The 27,286-nt window shown below is 39.2% G+C and overlaps 2 protein-coding genes across 4 annotated transcripts in view; one reads left to right on the forward strand and one right to left on the reverse strand.

The window, feature by feature from the left end:
- LOC131753795 (IQ domain-containing protein H) overlaps positions 1-20,425 on the reverse strand; it is a 68,761-nt gene extending 48,336 nt beyond the window's left edge. Inside the window, exons 1-3 of the mRNA XM_059059549.2 lie at positions 19,717-20,425; positions 12,768-12,890; positions 11,656-11,747 (exon numbers count right to left, since the gene is read on the reverse strand). Of these exons, the coding sequence (XP_058915532.2) occupies positions 11,656-11,747; positions 12,768-12,890; positions 19,717-19,767 (266 nt within the window). The 5' untranslated portion in view covers positions 19,768-20,425. The remainder of the gene's footprint in view (positions 1-11,655; positions 11,748-12,767; positions 12,891-19,716) is intronic.
- The window catches only part of AAGAB (alpha and gamma adaptin binding protein), a 97,352-nt gene continuing 89,940 nt past the window's right edge, over positions 19,875-27,286 (forward strand). For 2 of the 3 annotated variants that reach the window (XR_010839778.1, XM_059059557.2), the window contains exon 1: positions 19,876-20,109. Coding sequence is in view for 2 of the 3 variants with exons in the window: in XM_059059557.2 (XP_058915540.1) it covers positions 20,037-20,109 (73 nt within the window). In the remaining variant the exon portion in view is untranslated. Of the gene's footprint in view, positions 20,110-27,286 lie in introns of all 3 variants that reach the window. The other variant, XM_059059558.2, reaches the window with a different exon arrangement.

Consider the following 27,286-nt stretch of genomic DNA (forward strand, 5'->3'; position numbering starts at 1 on the left):
TGACATGTGGGCTCAGTAGTTGTGGCTCCTGGGCTCTAGAGCGCAGGCTCAGTAGTTGTGGTGCACAGGCTTAGTTGCTCCATGGCGTGTGGGATCTTCCTGGACCAGGGCCCGAACCCACGTGGAACCCATTGGCAGGTGGATTCTTAACCGCTGCACCACCAGGGAAGTCCCCATCATTATACTCTTTAAACTTCTGCTATTTTATATAATTGCAGAGAATTAAGGATCGAAGGTGGTTAAAGGTCTTCCTTGTTAAGCAGTGAGGAGTTATGGGATAGCAATGTGCAAACAAAATAAAGTTGTAAGAATGTGTATATGTGTGTAATGTAGGTCTTAATTTTAAAGCAGGTTCCAGTTCTTTAAGATGGTCAACATAATTAAGGTCAATTAAACTCAACAACAAATGACTCACTTTCTTGATTCTATTGTGATACCCACTTTTGTAAAATTACAATTAAAAAGTAATTTATGGACTCTGGTTTCATTCCAACATGTAGAGAGCTTGGAAGTTTCGCTCCAATCCTCATCAAGAAAGCTGAAGAATCAGAAAAAACAACTCTTCTTAGATACATCAAAGAATTGAGATCACAGGGAAAACTGCTGCCTTCAAAACTGGAGAAAGAGGTGGATAAAGCCCAAGAGCAGAAACCTGCTGCTGGAGCCAGTACTGGGAAGAGCACTTAAATTCTAGTCAACAAATTTCTGGAGGCTCAGTGTGGATTCCCTTGAGAGTTAAAAACTCTGAGGGGCCAAGTCTTAGGATGATGGACGACCCATACTTCCATGAGTTTTACCTCTAGGAGCCCCACCTTGTTTTCTCTGTGAAGATCAGAGAAAAATCTCCTCCTGCTTCCAGCAGGGAAAAAGGAAGAGAATACTCCAAGTTCTGTTCTTTGTTCTGTTCTCTGTAATGAAAGCTAGGTCTCAGGGAAAAGTATTTTATCAAAGCCTTATCTGACCTGAAGAAGGGCAATTAGCTAACTCCAGCTTCCTCTAGTCTTCCTGTCTCACCTAAGTTGGGGGGGGGGGAACGCTGAGAAAAACTTGTGATGGTAACAGGGACACAGACCCTCCAAAAGAATGAGACCTAATCACAGGATTATTGCATGTTTCCCCCCAACACATACTACATCCACAGAGCCTCTGCATACAGAGGATTACAGGTGAAAGAACTGCAAGTCTCAGATTCTATTTAGGAAGGAGTTTCTAGGGAAACCCAAAAACAATAGGGGGGACAAAAACAAAGATAGCTAGGGAAATTGAAGCCTCAGACATCTACAGTTACAGCAGATAGTAAACACGGCATAACACCTGGCCAGGTAAAGACCTACTTACTTCACACTAAATGCCTACTTACCTCAGTTCCTATTACCTAATACATCATGTCCAGCTTCCAACAAAAAATGACAAGCCATGCTAAAAGGCAAGAAAATAAAAAAACAGTCTGAGGAGACAAAGCAAGCATTAGAATCAGATTCAGATATGACAGAGATTTTGGAATTAAAAATAACTATGATTAATATGCTAAAGACACTAATGGGAAAAAGTGGACAATATACAAAAACAGATGGGTAATGTAAACAGAGAGTTTGAAGCTCCAAAAAGAATCAGAAGGAAATGTTAGAAATAAAAAATATTGTCAGAAATGAAGGATGTCTTTGATGGTCTTATTAACAGACTGGGCATAGCCAAGGAAAGAATCAGTGAGCTTAAAGAAATGTCAATATAAACTCCAAAAATGAAATGCAAGGAGAAAAAAAATTAACAAAGCAGAACAGAATGTTCAGGAACTGTGGGACAACTATAAACAGTGTAACATACACATGTTGAGAATATCAGAAAAAGAAGAGAAAAAGGAGCAGATGAAATATTTGAGTAATAATGGCTAAGAATTTTCCAAAATTAATGACAGATGCTAAACCGTACACCCAGGAAGCTCAGAGAATACTAGGGAGGATAAATACCAAAAAAACCCACACCCAGACAAATCATATTCAAACTAAGGAAAACCAAGGACAAAGAGAAAATCTTGAAGACTGGGCAAAAAAACTTACTTGTAGAAGAACAAGGCTAAGAATTATATCAAACTTCTCTTCATAAACCACGCAAGCAAGAAGAGAGTGAGGTAAAATATTTGAAGTGTGGAAAGAAAAAACCCGCCAACCTGTAATTCTGTATCCAGCAAAATCATCTTCAAAAGTGAAGAAGAAATGAAGATGTTCTCCAACAAAAACTAAGAGAATTGGTCACCAGCGACTAGTCTTGCAAGAAATGTTAAGAGAATTTCTTCAGAGGAAATGAAAATAAAATAGGTCAGATACGGGATAGATGAGGCAAGCGGAAAATCCAGGGACCTCACCATCATGTCCTCCCCTTCTCTTCACCTTTCAGAGTCTTCTTAAGTTTCTTTTATATATAACATCCAGGGGTTTTAATTGTATTTATCAGAAGGAATAGGGGAAAGTATGTCTGTACCATCTTCCTAGAAGTGAAACTCTATTAGTGTATTTCTTACAAATCCTTTTACCTCTGTAGATTATGTATTTAGAAGTGAATTTGGGGACTTCCCTGGTGGCGTAGTGGTTAAGAATCCGCCTGCCAGTGCAGGGGACACTGGTTCGAGCCCTGGTCCAGGAAGATCCCACATGCTGCGGAACAACTAACAAATCAACCTGCCCTGTGTGCGCCACAACTACTGAGCCTGCACTCTAGAGCCCGAGAGCCACAACTACTGAGCCCGCATGCCACAACTACTGAAGCCCAAGTGCCTAGAGCCCGTGCTCCACAACAAGAGAAGCCACTGCAATGTGAAGCCCGTGCACCACAACGAAGAGTAACCCTTGCTCACCGCAACTAGAGAAAAGCCCGTGTGTAGCAACGAAGACCCAATGCAGCCAAAATTAAATAAATAAATTTATTTTTTTTTAAAAAGTGAATTTGGGGCTTCCCTGGTGGCAGAGTGGTTGAGAGTCCACCTGCCGATGCAGGGGACACGGGTTCGTGGCCCGGTCCGGGAAGATCCCGCATGCCATGGAGCGGCTAGGCCCGTGAGCCATGGACGCTGAGCCTGCGCGTCAGGAGCCTGTGCTCTGCGGTGGGTGAGGCCACAACAGTGAGAGGCTCATGTACCGCAAAAAAAAAAAAAAAAAAGTTAAAAAAGTGAATTTGAATTGAGATACAATTTTGCATCCCCCTTTTTTCCCCTCAACATATGCTGTGAGAATTTTTCCATGTCATGAAAATGTCTTGGACAATATTGGTTTTAATAGCTATATAATACACAGATGTGTTGCAGATTTAATCATTGTTACTGTTAACATTTAAGGTATTTCCAAGTTTATTGCTACTAAATATAAAACTGAAATGAACAAACTTATACAGAGATCCATGTGTATCTCTCCTTATATCCTAGGATAAATTGCTAAGATACAAACTACTAAACTAAAAAATAACAATTAAAAAAATCTTCTCACATACATTGAAAGACCTCCTTTAAGAACTTTGTGACAACTTATACTTCCCACCAGTAGTATAAAAGTATACCCATCTTTCGGCCCCCTCATCAGCACTGAGTGTTAGAGTGTTGTAAATGACATGTTTTGCTAATTTGTTAAGAAAAACAGTAATATATAATTTAATTCTTGTTTACCAGTGAGATTAAATATTTTTCACCTATTTACTGGTTATTTGCATTTCTAGCTCTGTGAGTATTCTATTCATGTCCTTTTGTCTATGTCAAGGGTTTTTATTATTATTATCAGCAAGAACACTTTGTATTTAAGAATATTAGCAATTTTTATATCATGTATGTTGGAAATGTTTTCCAATTTATTGTTATTTTTAACAATATGATGCTTATGATGCTTTAAAAAATTTTATTTTTTGTTTCAAAAAATTTCAAACCCATAGAAAAATTGAAAGAATAGCGAGCACCCAAATACCCTTCACCTAGATGACCAAGTGTTAACAACCTGTGCTTTGTCTCTCTCTGTAACTCAGATGTAGTCATATTCTGTATAAGTGGGATTTGTGTACTGCTTTGTAACAACCCAGAAGAGATTGGCTCCAAGGGGGCTACAATAACTGAGTGAAAATGTACCTTCTAATCTATACTCATCATTTAACAGAAACTTCTTCTTTCCTTCTCACTGTTTCTCACGATTATCTGCTTTGTTCTTGTTTCCCTCCCCCCCCCTCAAAACACTAGCATCACAGAATATAAAATGAAGATTTCTGTGCAGTTCTGATGGTGTTGGTACAGATGGTAGTCACCCTCGTAGTGTCAATAAGCAAAGCGTGGTCATTAAGAACAGTGTGAGCAGATATCTCAAGCAATAAAATCTGTGCAAGCCAGCAATGATAAGAGGAAGAACCACACTTTGACATAGAAGAAGACTCATTGACAAAGTAGGGATAATAATGAAACCTATTTTGAAAACAATACAAAAGCACTTTGAGCTCTTTGGAGAAAATATACCACTTTTGATAATGTCCTTATCATTGTTTTCTGAATGACTGGTAGGAAGATCTTACATGTGCTGCATCCATTACCATCACTTTGTGTATCTATTGGGTTTTGTCTCTATTAGACAAAACTACCAGATTTTTTCTTGAGCAATACTTGGGAAAAAGGAAAACCATCCCCTGTGAAAATTAGGCTTCCTGGGTTTCAGGTATCTATGGTGTAGGAGAGGATACTTGCAGACACTTGACTGGACTTCAATCTGGGCCTCGCTGTTTTGTTTTTTAATTTTTTTATTGAAGTATAGTTGATTTACAAATGTTGTGTTAATTACTGCTATATAGCAAAATGATTCAGTTATACATATATATATATATATATATATATATATATACAGTCTTTTTAAAAAAATATCCTTTTCCATTATGGTTTATCATAGGGTATTGAATATAGTTCTCTGTGCTATACAGTAGAACCTTGTTGTTTATCCATTCTATATATAAAAGGTTACATCTGCTAACCCCAACCTCCCACTCCATCCCTCCCCCAACCCCCTTCCCCTTGGCAAACACCAGTCTGTTCTCTATGTCTGTGATTCTGTTTCTGTTTCATAGATATGTTCATTTGTGTCATATTTTAGATTCCACATATGAGTGATGATATATGGTGTTTGTCTTTCTCTTTCTGGTTTACTTAGTATGATAATCTCTAGGTCCATCCATTTTGCTGCAGATGGCATTATTTTGTTCTTTTTATGGCTCAGTAGTATGCCATTGTATATATGTACCACATCTTCTTTATCCATTCATCTGTCATTGGACATTTAGGTTGTTTCCGTGTCTTGGCTATTGTGAATAGTGCTGCTATGAACATAGGGGTACATGTATCTTTTTGAATTATAGTTTTATCCAGATATATGCCCAGAAGTGAGATTGCTGCATCATGTGGTAATTCTATTTTTAGTTTTCTGAGGAACTTCCACACTGTTTTACACAGTGGCTGCACCAACAGTGTAGGAGTGTACCCTTTTCTCCACATCCTCTCCAGCATTTGTTATTTGTAGAGTTTTTAATGATGGCCATTCTGATTGATGTGATGTGGTACCTCACTGTAGTTTTGATTTGCATTTCTCTGATAATTAGTGATGTCAAGCATCTTTTAATGTGCCTATTGGCCATCTTTATGTCTTCTTTGGAGAAATGTCTATTTAGGTCTTCTGCCCATTTTTGGATAGGGTTGTTTGTTTTTTTGTTCTTTAGTTGTATGAGCTATTTGTATATTTTAGAAATTTAGCCCCTGTTGGTCACATCATTTTCAAATATTTTCTCCCATTCTGTAGGTTGTCTTTTCATTTTGTGTATGGTTTTCTTTGCTGTGCAAAAGCTTGTAAGTTTGATTAGGTCCCATTTATTTATTTTTGTTTTTATTTCTATTGCCTTGGGAGACTGACCTAAGAGAACATTGGTATGATTTATGTAAGAGAATGTTTTGCCCATGTTCTCTTCTAGGAGTTTTATGGTGTCATGTCTTATGTTTAAGTCTTTAAGCCATTTTAAGATGAATTTTGTGTATGGTGTGAGGGTGAGCTCTAACTTCATTGATTTACATGCAGCTGTCCAGCTTTCCCAGCACCACTTGCTGAAGAGACTGCCTTTTTCCCAAGAGACTGTCTTGATTGCCTCCTTTGTCAAAGATTAATTGACTGTAGGTGTGTGGGTTTATTTCTGGACTCTCTATTCTGTTCCATTGATCCATATGTCTGTTTTTGTGCCAATGCCATGCTGATTTTGATTACTGTAGCTTTGCAGTATTGTCTGAAGTTTGGGAGGGTTATGTCTCCTGCTTTGTTCTTTTTCTTCAGGATTGCTTTGGCGACTCTGGGTCTTTTATGGTTCCATACGAATCATAGGATTTTTTGTTCTATTTCTGTGAAAAAATATCTTGGGTAATTTGGTAGGAATCACATTAAATCTGTAGATTGCTTTGGGTAGTATGTGGGCCTCACTATTGATGACCTGTGTGACCTGGAACACTGGTGTGAGCCTCAGTTTGCACAGCTTTAAAAGGAAAGGGTAAATATCTACCTCACAGGTTTAAAAGAAAGTCCTTTGTAAACTGTCAAGTGTTATAATTATTGATTATAATGATGAAATTCATGATAATGATGATAATGAGGATGATGATCATTACTGTTTATATTTTGTAAATAATTTTGAAAGGTGGATTCAGGGATAGTACTCATTTTGAATGGACTCTCCCAATTTCCTGGGCTTCCATAATAGAATGAAGCCCCATATATCTGAAAAACATTGAATCTCAGTTAGTCATAGGAACTGTGCTCTACTGTCAAAGGAGCAACAAGAATTTGTAGTCCTTATTATATACCACTCCTCTCAGAAGGAGTTGCTGCCATGGTTGTTTGGCCCCTGACACTCCACCAGACTCACAGTGTAAGCAGACATTGGCCAGCCTACCAGCCTGATTGCCGGGTCCCACTCTTGGCTCAATCCTAGTGCAAGAGGCTTACTCTAGCCCTTCATAGCAATGGGGCAGCGGAATTTCCAGGACTAAGCTCTTTTTTTTTTTTTTTTTTTTTTGGCGGTATGCGGGCCTCTCACTGTTGTGGCCTCTCCCGTTGCGGAGCACAGGCTCCGGACACGCAGGCCTAGCGGCCATGGCTCACGGGCTTAGTTGCTCCGCGGCATGTGGGATCTTCCCAGACCAGGGCACGAACCCGTGTCTCCTGCATCGGCAGGCGGATTCTCAACCACTGCGCCACCAGGGAAGCCCATCCAGGACTAAGCTCTTGATCACACTGAGGCAGGCCCTCCATTTGGCCAAAAGAATACTGATTCCAGGGAGTCATGCTTGTCCCAAGGATCCCAACCGCAAATGATCTGCATGAGGATTACCCAGAGTGTTTGTTACAATGCAGATTCCAGGACCCCATCTGGGAGCCAGGGAAAGAGGACTGCAAACCAAAGTTTAAGAACCGTCACTCTAGACCTGTGGTCTCTCAAATAGCGTACCCACGTCTCAGGTGTTACATAAGACAAGGCCACTCGTCGTGTGAAGAGAGTGTAAGAACTTCTATTTATCTATAATAAGAAATGCATAAAGTAAAAAATAAAAATAAGAAATTACTTTGTACTACTATTTAATACTCAGTTCGTCACTGGATCCCTCACGTGGTCATGTCACCTGCACTTCTGGATACCTCCTGAGAGTGGAACCTCCAAACCACAAAAGAACGAACAAGGGGGTCAGCATTGTATGTGTTTTTCCAGAGCATTAGAGTGAACTGCAGTTTATTCATGAGGTGGGTTTGTGGATTATATTATTTAGTTTTAACTAAACTAAGCCTGGAAAAATGGACAGGTGTCCTAAAAAAAAAAATCCTGCGAAAAGCCACACTGTATTTAAGATAATGATGACATGCATTGGGAATTCCCTGGCGATCCAGTGGTTAGGACTCCGAGCTTTCACTGCCAGAGGGCGTGGGTTCAATCCCTCGTCGGGGAACTAAGACCCCACAAGATATGCAGCAAAAAAACAAAAGCAAAACAAAACAAAATGATAACAAGCATTGGTGAAAAACAAGAAAATGGCAGAACTTACACTTTTACTTCTAGCTTTTCTTCAGCCATATTAAAATGTAAAAATGATGATCAACCAATCAAACTTATGAAGAGTCAGCCTCTCCAAGCCCCCCAAACTTAAAAATTATCCAGAAGACTAACTAAAATATGGGCTTACATCCAACCAGCATCAATGCTGAATCTCAGCTAAGTGTAGAGTATTTTGGGGATATTAGCCACAACCAGTATAAAGCTGTCATGATTAACAAGATTAAGAAACCAAAACATTATAATTAATAACCTGTTTACAAGAGAAAGAAGTTTTGTGCTGTTAATAAAGTAAAAGAAAATTTTTAACTGTTTAGTTCATCTTTATCTCATTATTGAAACTTTTCTATGTTGCTATTAGTTGATAATTCACTCTCTATGATAATAAGTATATAATTTATAAATAAATAAGCAAGCACATTTTATGGGTGCACACCCAAATTCTTTGACTGATAGCCTTGTGGGATCCAAGGCCAGGTCCAGTTTCTGTCCCAGCTTGAAACTTATGAAACTAAGTCTCCCCCTTTGGCCTCCTGATCAGTTGTGAGCAACCTGTTTCTCGGTGAGTCATTCCATCAGATATGAAAAAACTCCTTGTTTACTTGGGTATCCTAAGGACTTTGTCATGGAACCTCAGAAGAAAAGTGCAATGAATTGGCCAGTCCTGCCCCTCCCAGGCATGTGAACCTGAAGAAATTCTGGGTTCTGCAGACTTCGTTGCATATAATCTCCCGGGAGTCCACAGAAGACTCTGAAGCAAAGTCTATTCATGACAGTCTCTGGACAACGCCCCCACCCCCCAAGTGCAGAGCCAGGTGTGACTATCTACCTGGGAATATGACAGTCACAGAAAACTGGCCCTGAGCTCCTGGGTCTCATGTTTTCCATTTCCATCTGCTGCTGCTTCTCTTCTGACCTGAGCTGTGCCCTGTGACTCACACTTCTACTCCCAGGGCCTGCCTTGGGTCCGCTTACTTTGAAAACCCCGTTTGGACTCTTCTCCAGTTTTGACCTTGGCTCCCCTCATTTCATTTTCAAATTGTATGCCACTTTAGAATCCCAAATCCACAGCTATGACTGAGATGCTCCCCAGGCTCGTAGGGCTCCTACAAACTTGCCAGGCTCCCATCTCCCTGATGAGAGGGCCGGTGATTGTGTTTTTGTATTGAACAGGAAAGAAAGGATCCAAGGACCACTTCTGGGAGCTAGCTGAATGCCCCCACTAACATCTTCCTTTACTCTGCCAGACCCTAAAAGGGGCAAGGGTACACCTTGGCCAGGGAGAAGAACTGTACAAGCAAAGGTCTCTGCCAGAATCTTTCTGTTTGGTTCTCTGCTACCTGGTTTGCTCTTTTCAGTTATCATAGCTTGCAAATCTACAGCCCAGACTCTCTGTTCTTTGTCAAGATGAGAGGACAAAGAGAAAGCTGGAGACAGGACAGGAGAACTTTCATTAGAGTTGGTGACAGACATCTCTTCTCCTGTTTACTTTCCCCACCCCCTCCATTCTGGAGCTTTCTTACTGCTGTTTGTACCTTCCATCCTTTGGCTACACACTCCCCACCGACTACAGATCTCCTGGCTGCCATTTGAATAGGCCTCCCACTTTGCCCTGTGTGGCTCTCTTGATTTAGAACTGAGTCAATATAAGTTGGTAGAGTAACCTCCAATATTTTCTTCTTCAAGAATCCCTTTTATGATTTTCCCTACAGATTGTTTATTTCAAAAGATGATGTATATTAACCTATTTGCAGGTCATATTGTTATTCCCAAATTTAAAAATCTAAGATGTAAATGACTAAACACTAGACAGCCTAGGGAAGGTTTGCCTCTGCCAAGGGATGATGGATGCCTGTGGTACTACCTTCATGTGGGAGAAAGGGAGACAGGCAGAGTGTACACCCAAAAGCCTCTGCATCCCACTCCTGAGGCTTGGGATGTGGCTGTGTCTCTAGGTTTCCATGTTTCCATGTGTGCTCTCTGAAACTTGACCTCATTCTCTGATATGATTCACTTATGCTTGGTATACATGTATGATGCAAATAGGGCCACAGGGGTTTTAAGCTGAGTACAAAACCTTAATCTATATACACTCAAATTCAGGAAGCCTGGATGTAAGGAGGTCCAAAGTAAGGAAAGGTTTTTTCCTCTTTTTTATTTTTTTAATTGGAGTATAGTTGATTTACAATGTTGTGTTAGTTTCTGCTGTACAGCACAGTGAATCAGTTATACATACATCCACTCTTGTTTAGATTCTTTTCCCATAAAGGTCATTACAGAGTATTGAGTAGATCTCCCTGTGCTATACAGTAGGTCCTTATTAGTTATCTAGCTTATATATAGTAGTGTGTGGAAAGGTCATTTCTCTTTAACTCAATTCTAACTTTAATAAATCATCTCTTAGGATGTATTACATAATGAATATTTCAAGCAAGTTTTATTATTTTTGTTTTGTTTACCCTGGATACCAAAATCATCTTTACAGTAAAGCACATATGACAGGCTAAAAACTGTAAAGGAAGTCCCACATAATATGAATAGCATAAAAACTGATTTGCTTTAAAGTATTTCCTTTAGGAGTTGAATTTTGGATATGCTTTACTAAAAATTAAAACATATATATAACACCAAAACTAGGACCCTGAAGCAATTGTCATGGTGTCAAGCATTAGAATGCAGTACAAGTAACGGAGAATAAATTTTTTTGAAGTCCAAATTCTGCCATTAACTTCTTTTTTTAAAATTAATTTTTATTGGAGTATGGTTGCTTTACAATGTTGTGTTAGCCTCAGCCTCCACTGCACAACAAAATGAATCAGCCATACACATACAGATATCCCCTCCCTTTTGGACTTCCTCCCATTTAGGTTACCACAGTGCACTAGGTGAGTTCCCGGTGGTATACAAGATGTTCCCATCCGTTGTCCATTTTATACATAGTATCAATAATGTGTATGTGTCAATCCCAGCCTCCTAATTCCTCCCACCCCATCCCTTTCCCCCTTAGTATACATATATTTGTTCTCTACGTCTGTGTCTCTATTTCTGCTTTGCAACTGAGATCTTTTATACCGTTTTTCTAGATTCCACGTATATGCATTATTATACGATATTTGTTTTTCTCTTTCTGACTTACTTCACTCTGTAGGACACTCTCTAGGTCCATCCACGTCTCTACAAATGACCCAATTTCATTCCTTTTTATGACGGAGTAATATTCCATTGTATATATGTACCACATCTTCTTTATCCATTCGTCTGTCAATGGACGTTTAGGTTGCTTCCATGTCCTGGCTATTGTAAATACTGCGCTATGAACATTGGGGTGCACGTGTTTTTCTGAATTATGATTTTCTCTGGGTGTATGCCCAGTAGTGGGATTGCTGGGTCATATGGTAGTTCTATTTTGTCATTAACTTCTTATGCAAAATTTCTACTGAAATTAGTAGAATGGATATGAACAAAGCCAAGGAGTTTTGTCTTTACAGTCATCTCACCTGTGTGAGAAAAGTTTTTTTTTTTAATCGTACTTATTTTGGACCCTAAAATGGCTATTTTACTTACCATTTGGAAGCGTGAGAAGAATATAAGTTATCATCAATAGGAGTTGTTGAAACACGTTGGTGTACAACATTTAGATACTTCTCGATTTGAATCTGTTACGAAAAAGTTAAAGTTTAGGCCATTAGAGTGGACTTGAGATCCTCAGCTAATTTACTCCATTTCATTAGGTTAACTTCTGGAATGGTGTAATTAAGCCAAAAGACACAACGTGTGTCTTTTGCTATGTGTTTATTTCAAGGCTAAGGTATCATTAGGCAATTCAAGGCCAAATTACTTTATCCCAAAAAGCAGCATAAACAATTGAGACTCAAAGCTTAAGTGACCTGTAGCATTCTTCACAAATGAACCTGCACAATAGTCAGTTTGCTACCTAGCTGGGGAAACTTGCTAGGCAACCCTGACATTGAGTAATGTCTTTCCCTTATGGGGACTTCAGGCAAGCATCAGAGGAAAGAGTTTGGCCTCTAGGTAACAGATTATTTTAAATGGCCAACCTAAAGACTCCAGTTGGGTCCAGCCCTCTCACCATCACGTAATATAGGACAATGGCATGATAGTCTGATGAGGCAACAAAATATACCACCTCTCTCAGCCTCAGGAGTTAAGCTGGGATGCTAATAACATGGTAGAGTGCAAGTCAGAAGCAAGAGCAGAGACACTGATCATCAGAGGTCTGTAAGGTGGAGATGGCCTTTATTTGGACCCATGTGCTAAAAGATCCTTGTTTTATATATAAATGTTATCCTGGTCTGAAGATTGGATTCTCCCATGCCCTTATATTCATCTAATAATGATGAAGTCCCTATCTACTTTATTTCTCTGTTCCAAAATTGCTGTATTTCTTTTCTATTCCCATTGTTATGTACTAGGTTACAATATTACAAAAATGACTACTCTCAAAATACTTAAGCTATTAGGGAAAAGTAAACTATTTTTTAGAATCCTGGTGAATCATCCTTTTAAAAAAGGAACAGCATGGGAAAGGTGATGACCAACTGAGGCCCACCTCTGTTACAGAATTACATGGGGCCTGTGAGAAGCACAGTTCTTTTCTTCTTGAGGAATTCTTGTCTCCTTCTGGAATTTTATTTAATATCTAAAACTCTACTTACTTTTAACCCCATTTCAGTCCTTTTGATTGCTGTTTCAAGATTCTGAATGTCAAGAGTTTTGCCTTTTTCCTCAAGTGGGAATTTTGTTAATTTCTCCTTTAATTGATAAAGTTCTTCATGGACCTGGAGGTAGAAGAATATAAAATATAAAAGAATACAGGGCTTCCCTGGTGGCGCAGTGGTTAAGAACCTGCCTGCCAATGCAGGGGACACGGGTTTGATCCCTGGTCTGGGAAGATCCCACATGCTGCGGAGCAACTAAGCCCGTGCACCACAACTACTGAGCCTGCGCTCTAGAGCCCACGAGCCACAACTACTGAGCCCATGTGTCACAACTACTGAACCCCGCACGTCTAGAGCCTGTGCTCTGCAACAAGAGAAGGTACAGCAATGAGTAGCCCGCGCACAGCAATAAAGACCCAACGCAGCCAAAAATAAAATAATTTAATTTTAAAAAAAAGAATACATACATAGTCCACCTAAAAGTTATTTATCTTAAAGGTTTGCAATTTGCTTGAATTTCTAGAGACAATAAAGTTGATTTTATTTATTTATTTATTTTAATTTTATTTATTTATTTTTTTTAATAAAGTTGATTTTAAAGATGGTGATCATTGAAAAGGACTGTCCTTATGGTTCTGAGACGTGATTTATTAGACGGCTCCAGATACTGTCTTTCAGATTTTGGAAAACTAAGCTTTCATACAATTTTCTATTTGTCCTTCCCCCATTAGAAACAGATCTAAGATAAAACTCCAACTCAAATGGCTTCTGCTTTCTCAGGTGGTAAAGTAGTTGTGTCAGATACAATAAGAAGTTTGTGCCAAACTCTGATTTCTACGAATTGGTTGAGAGGTAAGAAGACAGAACACTTCTGGCAAAGAGAGGTTCTAGCGAAAGCAGTGCCTTTCAAAAGAGAATTATAAATATGTGGACAGGGCCTGCTGGTTTTCCATTCTAGCTGGATCTTCCACTTACTGCTCTGAAGTAGCAGTTCTGTAGATGTGGCCTTAATTTTGTTTTATGTAGTCAGAAATGAAACAATCCTTGAAGAAAAAGCAACATAATGTCATTACTTTAACATTTTCCTTCAATTTATATTTTCCTTAGAAATGATGAACATCTCTCCAAAGTCAAGCACCCTCAGAATAAAATAGGCATTATGAAATTAGCACAAGATTCTCTGCATTCATATTAGAAACCAAACTTCCACAGATAAATACAGATGGCACCAATTATTGTATGGGCTGCTGCCACAAGAGAAACATTTTGTTATGCAAATTTATGAACCCAACACCTGTTTCAGCTATAGTCACACCAATAATAATCTGCAGATTGGGTTGCTAAAGGCATTTTGAAACAGTTACCTTTTCTCTGTTAGTATTACTGGACCTACATGTTGATCCAGCCTATGTTATCGATTACTCTCAAGTATTCCCAAGGAGTCAAGTATTCAAGAGATCAAAAGATTTGCATCTTTTCACTGATCAGCATCACAGTCTGGCAGACACATCTGGTCATTTGTACTCTGTACAAATTATCACGTAGAGCCTTCAGGGCTCACAGATTGAAATTTGAACACACCTACTGTTTGCTGGTACACACTAAGGATGAAGATGTACTTCTTTTGACTGTTTTGTCCAAATTAGTGCTGCAAGCTGATTTATTATCTATTGTCTAAAGATGTTTGGAAGTACAAAAAAGCAGTTCAAGGGCAAGCCCACTTCCAGGCCCACATTTTTTTGTTTTTTGGTTCAACTTTTGTATGCACTGAATTTCCTTCTTGTAGCTCTAGTATTTGTAATACTTGTAGCTTCATGTATCATTCTGTAATTATGCCTGTCAACTGCTGGAGAGAGCAAAAACCACACTGGATTATTTATCAGGGAACCGAAGGTCTGATCTCTTCATTGCTTTGTATGGACAATTATATGTCTTCATAGAGTTGTGAGATAATATGTAATAGGTCTGGTACATAGTAATAACTTGGTAAAAGGCAAATGAACATAATTCCTTGTTCTATTACTGTTCATACAATGTCCATGCACAACATCCACATTTTCTCTAGTGTTCTTACCAAGAAAAAAAAAAAAAGAATTATTCTACTCGTAGAATGAAAATGAGACAATGGTTGTGAAAATGAATGAATATAGGCTTTGGAACCAGACAGATATGAACTAGAATTCTATTTCCTCCTTTACTAAACTGAGATGGGCAAATTTACTTAGCTTTTTAGAGCCTTAGTGTTCTTACCTGTAAAATGGGGATAGATAGCTACCTTTTAGAATAGTGGCAAGAATAAAATGAGTTAAAGTATATAACGTGCTTTGTATAAGGCCAGCCACATAGGAGGGCACTGAACCAATGTTAATTCTCTTCTCCTGAATGGCAAAACCTAGTGAAATGCCTTGCATATAACTGGCACTTAGTAAATGTTCATTGATTTGAATTGTTCTCTTAATCTTTCTCAAGAGCTTTTTACTTTCCTTGCCAGATATTTCTTCTCCCCTCTTAGTAACCGCACATCTGTTTGTATAACTGCAATAGAGACAAGTACTGTAGGGAATGTTTCACCAGACCTGGGTAGAAAAAGAGATTAAGTTCTAAATCTCCATTCTTCAAACAGATCCAATCTACCATACTGAAATTTTACGTGTCACCCATCATCTCTGTGATCATCAAATGCATTGCTTTCCATACTTTTCCCACTTGGAGGAAGATTATTATTTTGACAGTCTGGGGAAGGGCTACTTAATAAGAAGCCCTTGAAAGATTCAATGCAGACAAACATTGCTCTAGAATTTAAAAGAGCCATGCAACCAGACTCCGTTTTGTCAAAAGCAGCCTCATGACTCCATTTTATTCATCTCTGCTAAAGACAAGAGTTTGGCTGAGTCATTCTCATCGTCTCCCCATTCATTTTTATGTTGTACGCTCCTGGCAAACCAGACAGAGGGTTTGATAAGAGAGACAGTGATAATATCAAGCTGTCAATCAGCTCAAATATTTCCAAGGTTGGTGTTAACATACAACTGTTGGGTTTTTGAAATATGATTTCCAAAACTAATTAAAAAGCTAATTTGATTGCAAGACTTGGTAATCCTGGTTGCACAAACATATGTTTAATAGTTGGGTCAAACAAGTATTTATAAACATATAAAGACACCACATTATTATTAATAAAGTATAAACACAAAGCTTCTAATACTTAATAATAAAAGAAACCATCTAGGAAACCTCCCAGAATCACCACCACACTTCTTAAAGATTGTTTCACAAATGTGCCATAACCTGTTTAAGGACCAGCACACACCAGATTTATTACTTTGGGTGAGTTACTTTACCTTTTTGTATCTTAGTTTCTTCTTCTGTAAACTGCAGCTAAAAATAAAACCTGCCTACTACAGTAGTTGTTAGGAGATTATCTAAGCCCTCAGCACAGGGTCTGGCTCTCAATAAATACTGGCTACTATTTTTTTTTTTTTTTTCCGGTACATGGGCCTCTCACTATTGTGGCCTCTCCCGTTGCGGAGCGCAGGCTCCGGACACGCAGGCTCAGCGGCCATGGTTCACAGGCCTAGCCGCTCCGCAGCCTGTGGGATCTTCCCGGACCGGGGCATGAACCTGTGTCCCCTGCATCGGCAGGCGGACTCCCAATCACTGCACCACCAGGGAAGCCCCATGGACACTATTTTAATTATAATGATTATTATTACTATAGTAAAACCTCAGTATTCTGATCAGTTGAGGAAAGAGCCAGATACAATTGTAAAAGGTCTGAATTATACACTTGAAGGTGAAAGAAATTAAGTAGCTAACAAAATGCTGCCCAGTAGAGCTCTATGTGGGCATAGTACTCGTAGTTCCTGAACCAAAAATGAAAACATGGGCTTTGATATATTATCTGATTGGGACAGAATATTCACAATCAGAACTTCTTACATAGAAAATGAAAGAAGATTGCTTGAATTTTCTATGTATAGGAGTACCCACAATGCTCATCTTTGATCAGTTTCCTCTCCATAACATTAAAGAATAATAGTACTTATCGGATACACTTGTTGTAAGGGTTAAATATATATATAGCACTTAGAACCATGCATGATACCTCATAACTACTATGCTCTTGTGATTTTTCTTCAAAATCATGCAACAGTTTATATTTTATAGTATGATCTAAAGTGGTAGCTCTCAAACTTGAGGGTGCATCAGAGTTATCTGAAAGGCTTGTAAAAACAGATTGCTGGGCCCCACCCTCAGAAATTCTGATTTATTAGGTCTGGAGCGGGTCTGAGAATTTGCATTTCTCACAAGTTCCCAGCTGTTTCTAATGATGCTGGTCCTAGGACTACACTTTGAGAATCATTGGTTTAAAGAGTTGCTTAACGTATCTCACTGAGACATAGACCTAATATACTGTATTAGGGTGAAGCAAGTGGAGATTTGAATGAAGTACCTCTGTAAGTAAGGAAGTAAGGAAGTCCACTTTACAGTAAAGACCAATTATGTAGTTTTGGGGAAATTGGGTCAATTTAGAATCAGCGGTAGTTCTAATCTAAGCTATGTGTCCTACAGAAGAGAAAACTGAGGCCCAGCGAGATGAAGTGACTAGCCCAAAGTTACCCACTTGGCAATGTCATTGCCAGGGTCAGACCTCAGTATTCTGACTCCCAACCAAGTATCCTTTTCACTGGATGTACTTGCTCTTTGGTAGCCTGTTGGAAGGAAGTAAATCAGGTAGAAATGGAACCCATGTTGGCATGTCTGAGAGTGCTGCCATATGCTCACAAATACTCAGAATGCAGTGAAAAAGTAGGGAAGGTCTTGCACATTTCCTTATTATACATATTCTACATTGTACCAGGAAGAATTTTACATTGTATCTAGAGATCAGCCTCAGTAATCAGTTTAACTGTAGCCTCTCTTTCTCTGCATAGCCCCCCACTTAGTGTATACGAAGTAACCCTTTTAAGCAAGTGGGGTGGTTGATCAACATGGATATGACTCTCTTAGCTCTTCCCAAAGAGAGGTCTGGCCTTTGCCCTTGGATACTGGGAGGTGATCTCTAGGCCCCTGAAGTGTCCTGCCTGAGAGGAATGTCTTTATGATGGGGGCTTTGAGCTATGCTGTATCAGTTCCAATCTTTAGAGGAATTAGACTGAAATCATTAGTCTACTCTCTGGGAAGGGCTGAAGACTAAAAGTCAGCCAAATGGGCAGTTTGATTGAGCTCCAATAAAAACTCTGGACACTGAAGTCTTGGGAAAGCTTCCCTAGTTGGCAATAATCTGTATATATTGTCACATACCATGGCTGGAAGGAGGTAATGCCCTCCATCACTCCATGGGGAGAAATCGGCTGGAAGTTCCATTTGGACCCCTCCTGGACTCTGCCCTAAGCATCTCTTCCCACATCTGATTTTAATTTGTATCCTTTTGCTATAAAAACACTGTAGCATAGTGCTTTCCTGAGTTTTGTGAGTTGCTCTAGCAAATTAGCCACTGTGAGGTGGCTAGGGCTTCCAGATGTGTAAATAGCTGGTCTGAAGTGAGGATGGTTCTAGGGACCCACGAACTTGTGCCTTGTGTCTAAGTGAGGACAGTCTTGTGGAGTCTGTTCCCTCAGACTTGGCAGTTTGGTTAAACTCATTCTAGGGTGGTGGTGAAAGCAAGGATAATAAAAGGTGAGGTTGGAAGATCTGGGTATGATTCATATTGGGGAAGTCTATGAAATTGGTGAGTTTAGGGGTTTGTATTTTGGAAAAGGTGAATTTAAAGAAGTCTCCCAGATGGGAGGTAAGAGACCAAATCGTGGCAGGAAGAAAAATTAGACCCTTTAGATCTGAGTAGAGTCCTGATAGAGTGACATTAGGCAAATTACTTCAAGCCTTAGTCAAGTAGAGGTAAATATAAGAGTTAAAAGTGATGATGTATGTGGAAGTGTTTTAAAACTATCATATGTGAACGTGAAAAAACAAAGTACTTTTAACATTCTGGAAAAATCTGAGTGTAACTGTCATAAACTGAGTTATATGGGAGAAGTTAATACTTTCTTGATATTTCCCCACTCAGAAAAAGATACTTCCCTGTGTTTTTTAATTTGTCACATTTCCACATTCAAAAACTTTAACTTGACTAGCAATCTTTTATCTTTAATGTTTCCCTATCTGTATGTTCCCAAGCAAGGTATTTCTATTTTATTTATTATTTTTTATTGAGATATAATTGACATATAACATTAGTTTCACGTATACAACATGATTCGATATTTGTACGTATTGCTAAATGATCACCACAGTAAGTCTAGTTAACATCCATCATCACACATGTCAATAGTTACAATTTTTTTTCTTGTGATGAGAACTTTTAAGATTTACTCTTAGCAACTTTCAAATACACAGTAGAGCATTATTAACTATAATTCCTATGGTGTGCATTACATCCCCAGAACTCATTTATTTGCAAGGGACTTCTAGATCCAAAAAAACTGGGGTGCTTAAGAAAAGCAGTTCACATGTTTCAACTTCTCCCCAGATTTATCACCTCTCCAGTGTCTGATTCGTATCTCCTCCACTTCCCTACATCATGCGATCAAAATTTTCAGAACATAACACTTAAAAATGGTGCCTCACTGTAAGAAGCATTTTTCCAAAGTAAAGATCCCGGTGGTGTGTATGGTCCTGGAGTTTTACCAGAGGCAAAATGGTTGTGCTTTGGGAGCGCAACCTCCAGGCTCAGGCTCCGTAGGTGTGTGAGCTTGGCGGGAGAGGTCTGGGTTGGCATATCTGGGAGTTCTCTAAGCGGTGCTGCCCCTCGTGTGTTGGAGGCAGTGTGGGAGCGGCGCTCCAAGAGGGTGGGCGTGAGTGGATGGTCGGGCGTGAGTGGATGGGCGCTGCTGGGCCTCCCTCGAAGGGTCTTAGCTGGGAAGGGACGGTGAGGCCTATTTCCCACCTGGATTAATATGGATCCGATGGGGTCGTGGTTTTCCGTCTCCTGGGCCATGCCTACAGCCGGGCTCGGCTACCTCCCGGGGGAGGCGAGGTCTCCAGGCGCCGGAACCTGCTGCGGAGGGAGCACGTCCCCATGGCAACCCCACGCGCAGCCCGGCCTGGGCCACGCCGGGAGCAGAAGAGGGGCTGGGGGAGGAGGCAGGGCCGGCCGTTCCTTCTGAGAATGCGCCCTCCTTTGCGCGTCTCCCCCGCACGCCGGCGGCTGTGGTATCGTCCAAGGCGGAAGGGGCTCCTGGACAGAACTTGTTCGCTGGCGTAGAGATGGCTGCGGGCGTCCCCTGCGCGCTAGTCACCAGCTGCTCATCCACCTTTTCCGCAGACCGGCTAGTACAGCGTGAGTAGTGAGGCAACTGGGTCGATCTCCAAGCCCCGCGCCGAACCTCGGCTGGAGACAGTCCCAGCACCGCGGCCTCCCTCGGGGCCTCTGTCGCCGCCGCGGGCCCTGGACTCTTGCTCCCCTCGGTGGTGGCCTTCAGACGTGGTCGAGGTGCCCAGTTCGCCAGGTGTCCACCGTTAGCTCCTGCACTCGTTGTTTCTCTGCCTGCCCGGCCCACCATGTCGTTTCTTCTAGCTTTTTCTGTAAAGTAGGACCCCAGCCCAGGGGTTGTTGCGGGCAACCTTTGAGGTGAACCGGAAAGGCGCTCTGGGAATGGTACCGAGGAACGCCAAGTGTCAGGTGCAGGAATCGTGATTTATGTTGCCATCCCTGCTCCTGAGGTAGAGAGTGTTTCTTCTGGCTACCCTTTGATGTGTATTTTAAGACTTGTTCGACTTGCCCCCTGCACTCTGCAGTTATTCACTGCCTTGCCTTCCTCTTGAGGCTACGCCCTCCGCCAGCATTAGTTTTTGGTTATTACTGGGCCTAGTCCTTTTGCCTCTGGACCTTCATAGTGGTTGTCAAACTAAGTCACTCTTGAAAGTAACCGTAGGTGAGGAGGGGAGACCAGTGTAGTAGAGAAACCATAGGGCTGGGGGCATAGGCTCAACTTTTCCACTAACTCCGCGAAGTTGATTATAACTCAAGTCTCCTGTTTTAAATGCGTGGCTTTGAGTAAGAACAGTGACTCTCAGCTGTAACCTATGCCCTTCAGTTTTCTTTGTAAAGTGGTGATAATTTTCACAGGATTTTGTGCTTAACCCAGAGTAATCATTTGGTAAATGGTAGATAATATTATTAAAGCACATTCTCTCTCTAGCCTTAACGTTTCCTGATCCTGAAAATGGGGCATATGAATCTATCTCACAGGATTCTTTGAAGGACCGGTGATGTGACATTTTGAAAGCATTTTGTAAAGTGTAAAGCATCATATAAACTGTAACTTCTTCCTGTAGTGCCTGTCAAATGACAGAATTAGGCAGGATGTCACTCCAGCACAAATATTTTATAACTTAGTTATCATTTGTGACCACATAAAAAGTTCCTTAATTATAACACTAAATGATAACTAACTGCTCTAATTATGCCATTTCCTTATCTCTCATCAGTGCTCCTTCCCATTTTTTCCTTTCTTTTCTTTTTGAAAATTGTTTTAGTCTAAAAGTAGTGCATAGTCTATTAAGTAAGATTTAGCACATGTAGTAGAGAAAATCTCAGCCAAGGTCTCATCACCCAAACACAAATACTGTTAACATTTCTGTGCATTTCCTTCCAGTTTTGTTCCCAATGCACAGGTTTTAAAAAGTTGATAATTACATTTCATATATAATTTTAATATTTTATATATAACATGTAATATTTTAACATTTTATATATAAAAATTCAAAATATTAAATATAGAAATGTATAAAATTATATATTTATAACACATTTAAGGTGTATGATTTGTATACATATATTTATATAAAATATACTTATATATTTTACATATATTTCATAAATTATTTTTATTCTGATATTTTTCGTCTACCGTTACATTGTAAATTAGTTTCCATCATATATTACATCTAGAGAACATATCAGAATTTGCTCAGATTTCTTAAGATCCTGACATATTTAACTTTCCAAAGGAATTATATGCATTTGGATTTCCATTACTGATATATAATAAGTCCTTTCAAAGCCAATCTCAGAGATATTTGTTAAGTTTCCTTTTGGTTATCACGTGCTTTAAGGATCAGAATTGGCAGACACGGTCACTTCCTTGAAGAAGCTGATTACCTATAGTTGGGGAACAGTAACACTGTACTTCTTTAAAATATATTAACATCATTGGGAATAAAATTAATTCTGTAAAATAAAATAATCCACTTTATTTCTATATGTAGAATGCTTCTTGGATAACTTTTGTGTTGCTTAAAAATAGGTGACCTTTCCTTTGTGATTCCATTAATATTATGTAGTGAAAAATAAAATAGAAGCAGTTAGTGAAGAGATTACTTGAGTAAGGAAAAGTGAACTATAAAAGGGCTTTTACCGTTTCTTCCCAGGTTAATGATTTGGGTAACCACGGATAGTATTAGAATGTAGTACAGTATTTGCTGAGCACTGATTCTGTTTTATCAGAATTAAATATTGAATTAAATTAATCACAAATTGAGTCTAATTTTGGCATAAAAGATGGAGACTACCATAATGAATGACTTTTAAGTGTTCAGTGACATTAAGCAATATATGATTTTGGATTGAATCTAATTTACCTTTTTGGGAAGGTTTGGTTTCTTCCCATGCGTCAGGAAGAAGAACATTTAGGGTTTCTCCAGTTTCTTTCCTTCGACATCTGATCTATTTTACTGCTTTTGGGGACTTCCTTGGTGGTCCACTGGTTAAGACTCCACAGTTCCAATGCAGGGGGCATGTGTTCGATCCCTGGTCGGGGAACTAAGATCCCATATGCTGCGTGGTGCAGCCAAAAAAAAAAAAAAAAAAAGTACTGCTTTTAACAACAATGGGAAATATTTCATAACCAAGTAACCAAATTTATTATTATAAGTATACATGAAATAAAAATCAGTAGGCCTCTACTATGGATAAAGTGTGGACTTTGTGAGAAGCTTTTTTCATTTTGTCGCTCAAAGGCTTTACCTGCAGTATTCTGGGTGGATGTCTGACATCAGATAAAAGCGGCACTACCAGTGTAGACTTTTAAAGGGAAATGAAGGCTCAGAATGCTTATGCAAGGCTGTGTGTGGTGTGAGAGCAAGTGTCGGTACCCCCAGGCCAGACCTCTTTCCACCCACATATATTTATATGAACATTTTACTTTTATTCTAAAAAAGTGTATTCTGATATTAAGAACAGAGCTAGTCTCTGTGCCAGTTACTGCAGCTGAAAGGACTAATAAGAGACTATTCCTGCCTTCAGGAGGGATGTGGTGAAAGTATGTGCTCCACCTGTGGAAATATTAAAATGTTGATACCTAAGTTTTAACATCTTACTCTATTTTCCTAGAAGGAACTTTAGATAGAAAAATCCCATTTGTTTTTAATGTATGTAATGCTGACTTAGCAACTGTAAGCCATTTAGGTTCTACACCTGAACATTTGGAGCAAATTTTTTTCTTCTAGTGAAATGTGGGAATTTGGAGATCTTATAATATGGAGATCTTATAATAAGCATTTATATATATATCAATATTCTTCCCAAACATGTTTTCACATAATTTAGTTTGGTTCTTGTATCCTTGTGAATTCATGGAGTCAGGGTTTCTCCACTTTGTAAGTGAAGAAACCGGCCGGGGCTTGGAAGCACTGGGTGAGTTGCCTAGAGTGCTCAAGTACCGAGTGCTGGAGCATATGTTCTCATTCGGGATTTGTGTGCATGGGCTGTCTCATTGAAATGTGTTGGAATTCCTTAGCAATCAGAAGTATTTAAGGTGGTGGCATTGGTGGAAGAACTGAGAGAGAAGATTAACTCAAAAGAAGGTTTTAAAATATGCTCGCATTTCCATTTAGAATGGTTGAAGTCTTAATTCTAAGTGAAGAAAAAAAAAAATCCTTGCCCAAAGGACCTGTATTTCAAAAAGGGCATGTGCATACCTGATGGTCTTTAAGAGTGTCTGGATTTTTATTTTCTCAATTGAGGGAACCCAAAGTAGAAACACTGTATATATTAGTCACTCCTGCTATGTATAATTAACATTAAAATTAAAAGGTTGTTCCAGATCATCTCTAACATCCCTTCTAGATGTAAAATTCTACGGTATCGGTTATTTTTATGTTAGATTATATAATGCTTCATGTTTATCTTTTGAAAACTGAAGAATCAAGCCTGATTTTAAAGTTGCAGTAGACATTCCACTTGTAATAGAGAGTTTGACATTTTGTGTTTGGAATTCAGATGCATTTACCCATAGAAACAATCCGCTGGTCCTCAGGTTTCTAAAACTGTGGAACCAGGTAGCTCAATTATATGATGGGTAAACTAGACTTTGGGGAATTATGCAGGCAAAGCTGGCCATCAGGTATGACATTGCTGCTTTGGGAAACATTCATTCTTCTGTAAGGCTTGGAGTTTGTTTCTAGGTCTGTCAGACTCCTGTATTTACAAAGGGATCTTAAAGTAATTTACTAAAGAGAACATTCTTATTTCACAGTAGGGGCTATTGTACAGCTTAGCCAATGTTATCTAGCAACAGAATAGGGATAAGAACTCGGGTCTTCTAATTAGCGTTTTTCTGTAGCTGCTTGAGGTATTCTGAGTAGAGCCTTTTAGTTTACTCTGGGAATAAGTAGTAATTTTTGCTTAAGCAAAGTTGCTTATTTTGTTGTGGTAGGAGGACTCCGCCTTTGATTGGATTGTATATTTCCAAGTCTTTATTTTCTTCAAAGGAAGAAAGATTGGGCCAGCAAGATTTACCACAAGGGCCTAGAGTTGTCATCACAGAATGATTTATTAAGTGGTCAGACTAAAGCAGTGATTTCAAATGGTAATGGGGGTGGGGGAACTTTGATTTGTTTTTAACTATGATACTTAATATATTTTAAAATTTTCAAATAACATTAAAAGAAGGCTCAAGATTGTTATCTTTATTTAAAAAGGGATATTAAGTCATCAACCTTAAGGTTAAATAGAAGTCACATTCTCTTCAGACCCAAAGGGACTTATAAAACACATCCATCGGGGCTTCCGTGGTGGCGCAGTGGTTGAGAGTCTGCCTGCCAATACAGGGGACACGGGTTCGTGCCCCAGTCCGGGAAGATCCCACATGCCGCGGAGCGGCTGGGCCCGTGAGCCATGACCGCTGAGCCTGCGCGTCTGGAGCCTGTGCTCCGCAATGGGAGAGGCCACAGCAATGAGAGGCCCGCGTACTGCAAAAAAAAAAAAAAAAAAAAAAAAAAAAGAATAAAACACATCCATGTTATCTTCCTGTGTGTCTCTGTGTGTGTGTATGTTTGTGTATGTATGCATAATTAAAGGTCAGAGAGGTTGTGATTTTCTCAGGTTGTTCAGCTCATAAAAGTTGGAGATTCAATTCTAGTTCTTTTATATATGTGAAATATGTTGAACTTCCTGGTAGCCAGAGCTGTATGTATTCAAGGTGAATTTAGGGATAGGAGAAATTACAGTAGAAGATTTCACTACTGCAGTGAGAACTTGTATGATTCAAAATAAGTTTATACCTTTTCTTTCATGGTAGTTGAAGCCTTAGTAGATGAACTACCGTAAGCTAATAAAAAATGAAAATGCCTCTATTGGTGCCCAATTTGTTTTTTTTTTTTTTTTTTTTTTTTTAATTATCGGTCGAGTAGAGAATTTGTGTGAAGTATTAGACTAATCTTTTAGCTGTTGTTGAAGAGTTAAACGATTATAAGGTGTTTGTCTTCCCAGTAAATGGCATTCCAGCAACGGGGTAGAGAGCAGTGGGGAAGTATTACACATCAGCCGACATTGCACAGAACCGTTTATGATACTGAGAGTATTGTATCATCCTGGAGGATTCTGAGTGTATCTAGACTCAGGCCTTTATTTCTGGGCCACCTAACTGCTTATTTTTCTGTAGCAAAAGATAAAAAACATCCAGAAAATATGCAGTGGTCATTTGGTTTAAACAACTTGCTGCCTTTTGCTCTGTATAATTCCTCAGCAAATAATGACACTCGATAAATAATGAAATCTGATATAAAACCATTTTTTAAAAAAGGTTAAAGTATGAAAACTGTTTTAAATATGTCTGGCAAGAATGAGGATCTGGACGCGACGTTGTATTTGTGTTGGAGCCAGTGCACACAGATACCACAAATACCTCTCTGGATACCACAAATACCTCACTGAGAATTACTTATCCAGGAAGCAAGACTGAGGTACGTTAAGACAGAGAGGACAGTTGTGAAACTCTTAAAGAGCCTTTGTGATGTTTTAGTCAGTAACAAATAACCTTTTTAGTGTTTAATTTTCCAAACTGACCTGAAGGCTGGTTCAACACAGAGGTGGGGTAAAGTAATATCATACCTGGATTAAAATCAGTATGCTCAGAGCAGGAAAATGTGTGATCATTTGGTAATAAAGAGCACTGTTATGCTGACATAAGAGAATTGCCATTCTGTCTGAATTCTGCTGGGGTTGTTCAGGACTTTTGTGAGGAAAAAAATTTGTGAATTGAGTGCTGAGTTCTCCTTCACTAGTTATCTGATTTTAAGCACATTAACTTTTCATTGCACAAATACTTACTGTCTTCACATGTGCCATCATTGTTCTCAGTATCTAAAACCTGTGCCTCAATCGCCTACCTTGTCAATAAAGTGATTTTTTTAAAGCACCTTTGGGGTGTAATTTAAATACCATAAAATCCACCTGTTTTAAGTGTAGAAAATTTCTGTCATTCTAGAAGGAGACCTTCTACCTATTAGCAGTCATTCTTCATTCCCACCCCAGCTCTGGGCAACCGCTAATGTACTTTCTGTCTGTATAGAGTTGCCTTTTCTGGACATTTTATATAAAAGAAATCATATGAAATGTGGTCTGGCTTCTTTTACTTAGCTTGATGCTTGTGAGATTCACCCCTGCTGTAAGCATGTACTTGGTAATCCATTGTATGGAGAGACCACATTTTGTTTATCCATTCATCTGATGATAGACATTTGGTTATTTCCACTTTTTGGCTATTATGAATAATGCTATTATGGGCATGCTAAGAAACTATTGTATACTATTTTATGAAACTGCTGGACTTTTTCAGAGTGGCTGTACCATTTTACCTTTCCCATCAGCAACGTATGAGGGTTTCAATTTCTCATACGTGTCCTGCGTGTCCGGAGCCTGTGCTCCGCAACGGGAGAGGCCACAACAGTGAGAGGCCCGCGTACCGCAAAAAAAAAAAAAAAAAAAAAAAAAAAAGAAATTGAAGTATAGTTGAATTACAATATTGTGTTAGTTTCAGGTGTACAGCAAAGTGATTCAGATATATATATGTGTGTGTGTATATATATATTTCAGATTATTTTCCATTATAGGTTATTATAAGATATTGAATGTAATTCCCTGTGCTATCTTGTTGCTTATCTATTTTATGTATAGTAGTTTGTATCTGTTAATCCCATACTCCTAATTTGTCCCTCTCCTCTTTGGTAACCAT

This window comes from Kogia breviceps, chromosome 3 (assembly GCF_026419965.1).
Source record: "Kogia breviceps isolate mKogBre1 chromosome 3, mKogBre1 haplotype 1, whole genome shotgun sequence".
NCBI classification, from domain to species: Eukaryota; Metazoa; Chordata; class Mammalia; order Artiodactyla; family Physeteridae; genus Kogia; species Kogia breviceps.